At 42.0% G+C, this 13294-nt stretch overlaps 1 protein-coding gene across 3 annotated transcripts in view; it reads right to left on the bottom strand.

Annotated features, from left to right (window-relative positions):
- Positions 1-13294, bottom strand: part of LOC126235810 (monocyte to macrophage differentiation factor 2) — a 177941-nt gene that overhangs the window by 155291 nt on the left and 9356 nt on the right. For 2 of the 3 annotated variants that reach the window (XM_049944649.1, XM_049944650.1), the window contains one exon: positions 3590-3702. In XM_049944649.1, coding sequence (XP_049800606.1) covers positions 3590-3660 — 71 coding nt within the window. In that variant the 5' untranslated portion in view covers positions 3661-3702. Of the gene's footprint in view, positions 1-3589; positions 3703-13294 lie in introns of those variants that run through there. The other variant, XM_049944651.1, reaches the window with a different exon arrangement.

Here is a 13294-nt window from a genome sequence, read left to right as displayed (position 1 = left end):
GACGCGCCGTGCCAATGTGCGCCTCCCGCGATCTTTCTGGTGGCTACTACAAATGCCCACTTTCTTCCCAGCAAAGAGAGGAGTCTCTAGTGTGCCAGATGACGTCCGGCTCGTGAACGTAGGCAAACATGTACCGAAAGACAGTGGCACTAGGAAGCGATGCAGATTCTGCAGCATAAACTCTAAAGAGACGAGAACAAAAGTTGTTTGCACTGCTTGTGGTGTACCACTCTGTGCCACACCGTGTTTTTCCAAGTTTCATGGCACGTAAAGTTTTGTAAGTATTGATCACGTATCATGAAAACTGAAATGTAATGAATATTTTTTACACTGGCTCTACACAAATAAAAAGATTACATCCATGTATAATTTGTAGTTATTTTATTCTCTGCAAAATCCTATTTATGGCTAAAAAAATAAAATTACAAAATCAGTCAGTCAGCAGATAAGGTATCTTGCGTTGGTTCATGGGACATGTGTGTCCCACTTCCTGTTGTGAAAAAATGGAGAACTTAAAAAATATTTTGGTGGTGAAAATATAATAATGGGACTGAAAAGAAACTGTTATCACCTTAATATTTTAAAAATCTGTAAAAAATGAATTTTATCCATGAAAGGGTTAAAGTAGTACATGAGTTTTGCTGTTTGGGGAGCAAAATAAATTACGATGGCCAAAGTAGAGAGGATACAAAATGTAGACTGGCAATGGCAAGAAAATCATATCTGAAAGAGAATTCGTCAACATCAAATATAAATTTAAGTGTTAGGGAATCTTTTGTGAAGGTATTCGTCTGGAGCGTACAGATGTAAAATACGGACAATAAACAGAAGATAAAAGAGAATAGAAGCTTTCGAAATGTGGTGCTACAGAAGATTAGATGGGTCAATCATGTAAATAACGAGGAAGTACTGAACAGAATTGGGGAGATAAGAAATCTGTGACAACTTGATCAAAAGAAGGAATCAATTGATAGGACACGTTATGTAACTTCAGGGGATCACTAATTTAGTACTGGAGGAAAATGTGTGTGTATGGGGGGGGGATTAAAAATTGTAGAGAGAGACCAAGATACGAATACAGCAAGCCGGTTCAGAAAGATATAGGTTGCAGTAGTTTTTCAGAAATGAAGAGGCTCGCACAGGGTAGGGTAGCACGGAGAGCAGCATCAAACCAATCTTTGGATTGAAGACCACAGCAACAATAATACTAAGAACAGCTATGGGTTTACTTCTATGATTTGAAAGAGCAATGTTCAGAGGAATTACATTAGCTTCATTTGATAATATCACAAATCTTCGCACAAACAGCTTGGTAAAAGAAACACTGGATGTTGTAAGAAATAATCATGTTGCTCACAAAAAGATTAATTTGGAAGAAATTGTGGACTTTTGGAAATTTTAGAATTATCTTTATCTTTCACTATTTTCAGTTTAATACTAAGATCTATTTTCAGAACATGGGTTTGACTATGGACAACAGCTTGCAAACATATTTGTGAGAGTAATATTTCAGAACGGATGCATGCCAATATCTTTGTGAATGATTTGGAAAAGGAATTTGTAACTTAAATCCAGATCTTTTCCAGAATATTATTTTTTTATCATAAATGTGTTGATGATATAATTCTATAAAAAGCATAATTGATAATGACAATGATGTAGTTAAGAAATATAACAAAAATTAAATTCACGGTAGAGTCAGAAAAGGGTGGAAGTATCAGGTTGTTGGACCTATCATTCAAGAAAAGTAATGGGACACTGGTCATTGACAATTCCCATAAACAAACCACTGTTGATATCATCATTAGTTCTGACTTGTGTCATTGGAATTCCCATAAGTGGGCTTATTTTACGTCAATATTAACAATATCCTCAAATTGCCTCTAGGGTAATAGGCAATCGAATGTGAGTTGTGCACTGTTTCACAGGTAGTGAGAGTTAACTGTTTTAGAAGATGTAGGACAATGAGGACATTAAAGAGACAAAGAAAAGGCATAAAAACCAAACACAACCAAAACAAAGTTTATCTCATATAATGAGCAGATTGCAAGTTGTTAAAAAAGTTAATTTAAAAGTCAAATTCTGTACTGATAGTATTCTACACAATAGATTGCACATTCTACAAAAATAATGACGTGAACAAATTCAGAGATCTTTAATATATAAACTACGTGCAGGGACTGTGACAAGTTTTACATACGCCCGACTGGCAGGAATTTTGTAACAAGTTATAGGGAACATAAATACAAGAGTGCATTGTGAAACCATTTAAATTCAAAGAAGCATAACCTTGACCCCTTATGGAAGGCCTTAAAATCCTGTATAATGCACCTTCAATAATTTAGAGGAACTTGAGATACATTCTCACAAAAAAAGATATGGTCGGAATGGGTCATAAATGAGCAAACGGATTTTAGAAAGAATTGATTCTTTGACATTTTCTAAGACAAGTTATAATGCCCAACTGCTCCATCAAACATCCAATCCCTCATTACTTTCCCATTACTTCCACAGAAAGTTCTGGTACGGTTGGCCTCCATTCATGCACCCATAAATTTGTCATTGAAGACATTATATTTTGCCTATAGTCCTTTTATTGTTCTTCTAAATGCCACAATTTCTCTCATCTTAATCTAAATTTGTTTTCCATATTATGCCATTTTAATATACCGTACTATTTTATTTTTTATCTTGGATGTTATATTTTAAGTCTTTCTTCTTACTTTTACATGACAACAAAGATATTTTTAAATAGTTGAATCTCTTACTCTAACCATCTTCATCTAAATTGTAACAGCTCTACTACCACATCCACCTACCATTCCCACCCGACCCCCCCCCCCCCCATCCACTTGGGGTCCACAGTAGGTCCATACACATTTACATGAACTGATCCATATAGATGATTTCTTTATTGCTTACTAAAATAAAGGAACACAAATGAAAAATGTATATTTAATGTAATTTATGTTTTACTTATGTTGAAACTTGTTACATTACTTTTAAAGTAGAGTCTGCTTTTCTTTTGTTGGAAGCACAATCTGGTGTCGGGTGAACAATTTATTTCCTCATATGTCATTTTGTTGCTGCCAGTGTATCCTCAAATATGATATGTCATGTGCTACTTGTCATAATATGTAGAACTAATTCTAGTAATACGTGAAATAAAGTGTATCTTATGTTTATACCTTTTTTGTTTTACAGCAGATGTGATGATAGCAGTCTGCCGAAAAGCGTAAACAGGAGGAGGAAAGTGCAATCTAGACAGAAAATTCTGTGAATTACTTAGATTTGCTTTGCCAGTATAATGAAGTCCATGGTGAGGCACTCTCAGATTGGAAACATGGGGTCACCAGGCCTGAACTCAATCATATATATCCTAGCTCTTCAAGTATCTTGTGATTTAGCAAGACCCAGGAGGCACATTCCAATAGCCATGAAGAAATAGTAATCAAATTGGAAAGACCAAATCCTCTGAGATGTTCTGGTGTATTTTAATCTTTGTTAATTTTAAATAAGTTGGCCAGTTCTACAATTGTAGTGCACCTATGTAGAACAAAAATTAACAGTAAAAAAGAAAAGAACTTACTTTTGCACCCATGAAAAGTTAAATACATTGTTCACAGCCATCCAAATGTGTTGAAGCTTGTATGGAGCCATTGTAAAAATTCTGCTCAGCAGGCATGACCGGCATCTGGAACACTGTTACATTTTTGCAGCTGATAAACAACGAAGTTAGAAAAAGACTATAATATAAGTAAAATTTTGAAATTACTGCCACCACATATTATGAAGTACTGAGAAAGGCTACACTTCAGGTCATAAGCTTAAAAACTATGATAGATTATGTAACTGAGAAAAATGTTAGCAAGTACCTTCACGAAGAGCCATGATAGGATGCAAAGAAATACAAGCTTACTATTTACTAATAAATAAAGGCACTCCATGTCATGGCTCCAATTGCAGAAACTCGTCTCTAAGAGAATGATATCCATATTTTGTAACAATAGTGTTGCAAATACTGCTATAATTTATAACAAATAATAATGTTTGCACACAATGTAACTGTATATACCACTGATTAATGAGTGTTTGTACAATGAAATTTTGAGTTGATTAAGACAGAAGTGAGAGGATGAAAGCAGGTACCAGCTAACAGTTTATTCCCCTCAAAAAACACACAGTGGCCCACAAAGAAATTTAATCTGTCATTTCTTGCAGACATAACAGCATAATCAGTGTCCCATGAGCTCACACAACTTTTGTAATTTGAGTATAATGAAGAACTGTATGTTACAATCTCTCCAGTCCTCACTGGTCAAATGACAAGTTCCTCCTGTGTCCCTACACATGATTCCTCTACAATGACTTCCATGTCTTACATTGCATTCTCAACTTCTGACGGTGGACATAACACACCCAAAACTGTCCAATGAAAAACTTCATAAGCAGCTAAATATCAGTGCTTCTATCTTCATCAACAAAGACAAAACACTACATTGTGCAAATATTCATTAATCACTGACACCATACAGTTGTTGTATAACCAACTGACATAGGTCATTCTTCTTAAGACAGTGGGTTCAGATTCAGGAGAACACAGGTTCACACTACATTTAATCATTCTGATTTAGTGTTTCTTAAACCACTTCAGACAAATTTCGGGACTGGTTGTTCAACAAGGCCATGACTAACCATGTGGCCTGTACTCTTCTCATATGTTTATTTATGTGTCTGGAAAAGATACACAGTGAATTCCCTTTGCATTTTTTATGCATTATGTATGACAGATGTATGTAATATGGATCAAAATACTCATTGAAAATGTGTCCATTACCTACGACAGAGTTATTAATTTAGTTTTTACTGCAAAAAGGGCATCATGCTCAGCAAGCTGCGTTACACGTAGTGTCGAATCATACTTCAAACTAAACTGCATGTCAATATGTTACCACAAATTTTATTTCACGTTCATTGGCTCTGTCAACTAACAACCGCATTATCACCTTCCAATCTTAGACCTAAGCTATAGATCATTTGTCACAAAAGGCATATCTGCCATTATATAAGGAGACAAAGAGTTTTGTGTTGTCAATAGAGAGGTAGTAACAGCAGAATAGTTGGGCCAGGAGATCACAGTAACCTCGAAAATGGTCTAGTCATTGGATGTCACGTGAGTAATAAATCCATCAGAGATATTTCAACACTTTTAAAGCTGCACAAGTTAACTGTTGGTTATGCGAATGTGAAGTGGAAAAGCAAAGCAACAACAATAGTTAAACCAATATTGTGCAGAACTCGTATACTGATGGACAGGGACCATCAAGCGTTGTGGAGGGTGAGTGTAAACAATCATATTAAATCAGTGGAAGGAATCATTCATGAGTTCCAAAGTGCTGCCAGTAGTCCAACTAGCACAATGACTGTGTGTAGGGAGTTAAAAAGATTGGAGTACAATGGGCAGCTCCTCAAAAGTCACACATGTATGTAGTCTATACTAAGCGATCGATGAGGTGGTGTCAATTGACAGCACATGACCGGAAATGAGTGATTTGGAGTGATAAATCATCTAATGAAATGAAATGAAGTCCCATGCTTCTTTACAGAGCGTAGGGGAACGATGCGGGAGACCCGCACCGCCTTACTAGGCGAGGTCCTAATGGAGGTGGTTTGCCGTTGCCTTCCTCCAACCGTAATGGGGATGAATGATGATGATGAAGACGACACAACAACACCCAGTCATCTCGAGGCAGGAAAAATCCGTGACCCCGCCGGGAATCGAACCCGGGACCCCGTGCTCGGGAAGCGAGAATGCTACCGCGAGACCACGAGGGGCGGACAAATCATCTAATACCCTGTAGCAAATTGATAGAAGGATTTGGGTTTGACAGTGTCTGGAGAACTTTACCGCCCATCACGTGTAGTGTTAACAGTGAAGTACAAAGAATGTGGTTTTATCGTAAGGGGGTGGTTTTCATGGTTAGGGTGTGGTCCTCTTACTGTACTTACTATGCTCAATGTAGAAGGACATGATCACATTTTACAGCAATGTGTACTGCCTACAGCACATGAACAGTTCAGAGACAATGACTATATCACCCTGACAATGCAGGCTGTCGTGAACCAGTATGTATCAGGCGATTTGTGGACAATAATGTTCCTGAAATGGATTGGCCTGTCCAAATGTCTGTACATAACCCAATGGAACACCTCTGAGATAAATTACAGAGACATTCAGACTTCTCATTTAAAGTGTTCCCAGCAGAGTTCAGTCATAAAGGGGAACACACCCCTTATTAATGACCACAAACAGATGTCCAGATACTTTCTATCAAATAGTGTATATGTTTCCAGAGTGTGGGACCAACAACAAAGTCACTTGTCCTTCGATCCAAGAGTGGCGCATCCAGAAGTTGAGACGTCTACCGAGATCACTTTCTCATGTAGTCGGGAGATTCGTAACAGTAAAAGTGAGAGGGCTATAAAAACCTAATGGTCACATTTTGTAGAGCCCATAATAAAAGCAATACGAAGGAAATAGGGAAGTCAGCAGGTGAGCATGCAACAGTAAACATCCTATCCACAGCTATCCCACTCCTGAACCATAACAGTCAAGAGTACCCACTACTCAACAGAGTGTGACACCTAGAATGGAAATTGGGTACAGTACAAAGGGGGCAAACCAAATGTAAAAGTGATTGAAAGAGAGAGGAAGGAATAGCTTGGTCAAGGAGATAGGGTCAGGGGAAGCCCCAGATCTAGCACACAGCAGGAGATGCCCCATCCCCAATCATCATGTCCCTTCTCCAGAGGTCGATTAAAACATTACAACTGATAATAAAAACCACTTTCAGAGAAAAAACTGAGAACCAGGTCAACCATCCGTGAAAGTCTGCCTACATTACAGGCAATGAATCCAGAAGTCCATACTTAGCATGGAGGGCCAAAAGGAGAGTGCATTCCACCAAGATATGAGCTACTCTATCTGTACAGCTTCACAACCTCAGTGTGTGGGTGGTTCAAATCAAATGGTTCTGAGCACTATGGGACTTAACATCTGTGGTCATCAGTCCCCTAGAACTTAGAACTACTTAAACCTAACTAACCTAAGGACATCACACACATCCATGCCCGAGGCAGGATTCGAACCTGCGACCGTAGCAGTCGTGCGGTTCCGGACTGCGCGCCTAGAACCGCTAGACCACCGCGGCCGGGTGTGGGTGGCTTGTTATACAAAATAAAACTATGGGTTAACCTGGTGTGACCAATGTGGAGATGACAGAGGACTGTGATGTAAAAGCATATCCTGTCTGATCCTCAGTTTTAGATTTGTTGGTGTAAAAGATGGTAGCAACCTGGAACTCTTGAAAACTGAAAGTAACAGATGTTGAAAGGTCATGGGAACAACTGCAACTTCAGGATCTTCAAAGGGCCAGGGTGCCATCTAACGGGGAATACGTGAGAAAACATGCGGAACACAGTCTAGGAAGGGGAAATGGGAGATCTTGACAGAGGGAAGATAGGAGCATTCCAACTGGTAATTCCCAGGATGATGACATCCCTTGTATGAAAAGAAGAGAATGGGATATATGGGATGATCATGGGATAGTCAAATGGCGATTGCTTAGGAGACCAAGAGCTTGTACCATCAGATCTGAAGAGGAAGGATCCCTGCTTCGGCAAGGAGACTGTCTACAGGACTAGTCGAAAGAGCACCAGTGCCCAGACATACACCATGATGGAGGAGTGGGTCTAACAGTTTCAATGCTGAAGGAGCTGCCGAGTCATAAATCTGGCAACTATACTACACTCAGAACGAGACCAGGGTCCATTGAGTAAGGATAACAGTAGCATGATCCACAACCCCAGATGTGTGGGCAAGGAAGCAGAGAGCATTAAGCATGCAGCTAGTCTTCAGATGACAAGTATAAGGCAGCCAATTCAGATTTTTATCCAAAAGGAGGCTCAAGAAATGGACTATACTACAATGCCCAAGTGTTGGGTACCTAAGTAGAGTTTTTGGTCAGAATGGACAATGGTATGATGACAGAAACGCATGACTCAGATTTTTATAGGAGAGAATTGGAAACTACAGAGCAAACGCAGAGTGCCACTGGATGGCACCTCAGAGCCAGCATTCATCAAAGACTAACGAGTGGGAACTGCACCAAATGCAAAAATTACTAATGTACAACATAGGGTTGACCAGCAGCCCAACAGACGTCAAAAGCCATTCATGTCTATGAGGAAGAGAGTGACATTCAACACAGAGCCCTGCACATTGCAGTTTTCTTAGACCCATGGAGAGATAAGTAAAGTGCTGACTCTAACCTGGAACAACCAGTGGGATAAAAACTGATGAATAAAAACAGACACAGGGCATCAAAAGTTCCAGTCAAGGAAGGTAAGTAAAATGTGATGACACCAATTGGCGTCAAAAGTGTTATGCAGGTCAAAAACGACTACAATAAGGTGTTGGAGTTTAGAAAAAGCTTGTCAGATTGCTACTTCCAACCTAAGCAGATGGTCAGTTGTAGATCATCCCTCCTGGAAACCACATCGATAGGGGGGACAAAAGGCACCGAGATTCGAGAACACAGCATAATCTGCAGGCAACCATCCTTTCAAGCAACTTAAAGAGTACATTGATCACGTCAATCGGCAAGTAATTGTCGATAGACATTAGGTTCTTGCCTGATTTAACGACTGAGACAACTAAGCTATCTTGCCACTTCAAGATGAAGGCACCTTGGAGCCAAATACTGTTGAAAACCCTGAGAAGATTTTGCCTCTGGGGAACATTCACGTGATGGATCATCTGACTGCAAATTAAATCAGGGGCTGGAGCTGTGCTATCGGATGAGACAAGAGCATGAAGTAGTTCCCAATCAGTAAAGGGTTCATTATAGGACTCAGCTTGGTGGGGAGTAAAACACAAAGGGGTGGCCAGATATGAAGAGAATGCCAATGCCACCACAAAGTGGGTTGCAAAGTGTTCTGCATGAATTGATGAATTGGTACAAAGACCACCCTGTCGGACAAAACCTGGAATAGCTGTTGCATGTTGGCAGCCAATAAGACTATGGAGCTTGGCCCACATCTGAGATGAAGAGATATACATCAACAGAGAGGAAACATAGCTCTCTCAGCATTACTTCTTTTTGATCAAACAGCGAGCCTTAGCATGAAGTCATCTGAAAGTGATAAAATTGGTCTGCAAAATCATTGCACGCCTTGTTGGCGATCTGGAACAGCTACTGCAATTTCTCTGGTCCACCATGGTACCGGCCAATGGTGGGGATGGGGACTCCAGTGGAAAACAGAATGGCAGTTCCAATGGCATGGATGATCATGTCTGAGATATACTGCACAACCTCATCAATACGGTCTGACAGAGAGGCAGCAAATGTAACAGCAGAGACAGATAAAGGCCAGTTGGCTCCATGAAGTGCCCAACATGGTAGTCAGTCAGCCTGGCAGTGGCAAGGAAATGACAGGATCACAGGAAAAGTGTTCACTGTTAAAAAGATCATAATGTAGTACCAATGTAGCAAAGTTACAGACTTACAGGAAGAGATCATTAGATCAACAGCTGAAAACATGCCATGGGCAGCAATGAAATTCATAGGAGAACCACCATTGAGAAGGCACAGAATCATGGTTTGTGAGAAACTGGTCAGTTATAAGGCCCCTACCAGATGAATGGTACTCCCCCACAGGGGGTGGTGTCTGTTGAAGTCCTCAAGCAGAAGAAAATGGGGGGAAGGGTTAATGTAATCAATTCAGTGGCCTGCCTGGGGGTAGGTAAACATTGCAAAGGGTGATCACTGAGTTCATTAACACCAACACGCTATTGTCCCAATGAGGTACAAAGGGGAATCCATTCACTGACAACAATGTAGAGACGAAAGTACAGACCCCTCCAGATGCCTTCTTGGGACCAGCACAGTTCCAACAGAATGCATGACAGTGATGAAGCATTGCAGAATAATCATCAGTGAAATGAATTTCTTGGAGAGCAGTAAAAACCCCAGAAGAAAAAGAAGAAGAAGAGGAGAAGAAAGGTGTTGTAGTTCTGGAAGATGACAGTAGTACTCAAAACAATTCCAATGCATGACCACGTGACCACTGGCCACGTTAGGCATGAAGAGGCCAGGAGGTCTCATCATGCCCGAGGATCACTGCCTGTTTCCAGTGGGATGGAACCACATTCACAACTGCATGGGGGGTTCTGGCACCTCCAGGGGCACTGGCAGAGCCTTATCCTGATTCTCATTATTATTATTGTTGTTGTTGTTGTTGTTATGGTGGCGGCAGTGGGCAAGAGTAATTCAATGGGCTATTCGCATTGAGCTTGGAGACAGCTGAATAGTGGGCAGCCTGGAATCCACAGGCAGTGGCTCCTTCAGCCACTGTTTGGCAACCGGCCTCAGGTCTCGGTTTTGGCATGGAGAGGCATACTGAGAGGGATCCCCATTACCAATAGACATCTACGGCTGGGTTTGGAAGTGGTTCCAAAGAAGGTATTGTGGGAACCGCAGGAGAGGAGAGTGATGGGAGATCTGATTGGGGAAAGATAGAGGTGATGGTAGTGATATTAGCATAATTGATCGTCATATCCACAGCATGTAGGTGATTAGGTGATCATATTTCTTCCATGGTTGGTTTAAAAGGGGGGGGGGGGGGGGGGACCAAACTGCAAGGTCATCAGTCCCTTGTTTCCTTCCAGTAGAACAATTACACAAGGCAAAGAAGAAAACAAATAAGACATATGGCACAATAACAGGAGAAAGGAAGAACCACAAGAACAGCAGGAGGACAACAAACACTACAATGGACAAAACATGACAAAAAAACTACAGAGAGACACAAGAAACAGGGAGAGGTGATCAAAAACAAGAAAGCAGTTTACCATGGCTGGCTGACCATGAGAATAAAAAAGGAAAAGCCAGCCACTCTGCAACACATTTAAACCTCCACCCTAAAAGCCCTTGGGTGGAGGACACAGAGGGACAAAGGACATGCGCTACAACTCAGATCAAATGGTAAAACCCACCCTCACGAATAAAATGTAAAACTAAAGCTGCTGTTTAGGCATTGTCGCCCAAAACCGAAGGACAGGTGATGGGAAAGTTAAAAGTCCACTGCAGAGCAACTAGAAGTGAGCAGTCCAGCAAGAGGTGGATAACTGTCATTCGGGAGCCACAGCAACACTGAGGTGGGTCCTCGTGACGGAGGAGGTAACCACATGTGACCCACGTACAGCCAATGCAGAGCCGACAAAGGATAACTGATTCCCTGCGAGAAGCCTACAGGGAAGACTTCCACACATTCGCAGTCTCCTTAATGACACGCGGTTTGTTGTGCATACTGGTATGCCACTCCAGCTCCCAAAGCCGAAAAATCTTGCGGTGCAAGACAGAGCACAGGCCAGTTTCAGAGATGACCATCTTCAGGAGCAGTTTCCGTATAGCCTGTTTGGCCAGCCTGTCAGCAAGTTCGGGCTCTGTAGAGCTGCAGCAGTGTAGAGCGATCTGCACCCTAGTTGGTGTTGCTCAGGCAGCGAAGGGCATTGAGGTGCCGCCAGCACTCCCGCTTAAGCTGATGAAGGTGAGGTAGCCAAGTCAATCCAACGTCGAAAACCAGTCCTAAGAATCGATACGTCTTCACTACAGTGAGTGGATAATTAGTTGATTGGTTGGTTTAAAAAGGGGGGGGGGGGGAGGAACCAAACTGTGAGGTCATCAGTCCCTTGTTGCTGCGTAAGTACACAAGGGAAAGAAGAAAAGAAAGGAGATGTACAGCACAATAAGAGGAGAGAGGAAAAATCAGAAGAATGACAGAAGGACAACCAACACTGCTATGGACGAAACAGGAAAAGAAAACCACAGAGAGAAGCAAAAAACAGGTAGAAGGAGTAAAAACAAGAGAGCAGGTGACCATGGCTGGCCAACTGCGAGAATAAAAAGGATAAGCCAGCCATTCTGTGACACATTAAAACATCAACCCTAAAAGCATTAGAGTGGAGAGCACAAAGGGTCAAAGCAAATGTGCTACAAATTATATAGAAAGATAAAACCCAATGTCACATATAAAATGTAAAACTAAATTAGCCGATGAGGTGTTGTCAGCTAAAATTAATGGCAACGAGTCCGGTAACTGAAGAGTCCGTCGCAGGGTAGCCAAAGAAGGACAGATCATCAAGATATGGGCAACTGTCAGCCGGGCACTGCACCAACACTGAGGTGGGTCATCACAGCACAGGAAGTAGTCTTGTGTCATACAAGCGTGGCCAATGCAAAGTTGGTAGAGAACCACAGAGTCCCTGCGAGAGGCCCACATGGAGGACTGCCACACCATCATAGTCTCCTTAATGGCACACGGTTTGTTGTGCATGCTGACGTTATGCCATTACGTCTTAAAATGCTGCAAAACCTTGCGGCATAGTACTGAACACAGGTCAGTTGCAGAGAGGCTGATTTTCATAAGCAATTTCCGCATAGCCTGTTTGGCCAGCCTGTCGGTTAGTTCGTTGCCTGGGATTCGACGTGACCTGGGGTCACGACAAACAGCACTGAACCACTAGACCGTTCCAGGGCATATATGGACTCGAGGATTGTCGCTACCAAAGGATGATGAGGGTAGCACTGGTAGATAGCTTGTAGGCTGCTCAAGGAGTCAGTACCCAGAAGAAACAACTCCCCACGGCATGAATGGATGTGCTCAAGAGCACGAGATATAGCCACCAGTTCGGCAGTGAAAACACTGCAGCCATCGGGCAAGGAGTGCTGTTCAACATGTTCTCCATGCACATACACGAAGCCGATGTGACCATCAGCCATCAAGCTGTTGGTGTAAACCACTTTGTGACCTCAGTACATGTCAAACAGCAAGAGGAAGTGGCAGCAGAGTGCTGTAGGGTGAACTGAGTCGTTAGGGCCATGTGAAAGTCCAGGCAAAACCACAGCCTGGATGTACACCATGGAGGTGTATGTGAATGCCCCTCAAGTATAGGTGGTAAAGATAAAAAGGTAAGAACTCCAGTTCGGAAAGAAGGGAGCGGACATGAACTGCAACTAGAAACCCTGACCAGCGCTGCTGATGCGGGAGATGAACCGCCGTCGGTGGGAAAAGGAGATGGTGATTCAGATGCGCAGGAGAACTACGAGCATGTGGTGCAACATAACCAGCCAGCAGTTGTGCACGCCTAACCTGTAATAGAGGGCCTCCGGCCTCCACAAGGACACTGGTCACCGGACTCGTCATAAAAGCTCCTCTCTCTAGGCAAATGCCA

This window comes from Schistocerca nitens, chromosome 2 (assembly GCF_023898315.1).
Source record: "Schistocerca nitens isolate TAMUIC-IGC-003100 chromosome 2, iqSchNite1.1, whole genome shotgun sequence".
NCBI lineage: Eukaryota > Metazoa > Arthropoda > Insecta > Orthoptera > Acrididae > Schistocerca > Schistocerca nitens.
Note: the sequence above shows the minus strand (reverse complement) of the source record. Positions and strands in the feature narration are given on the sequence as shown.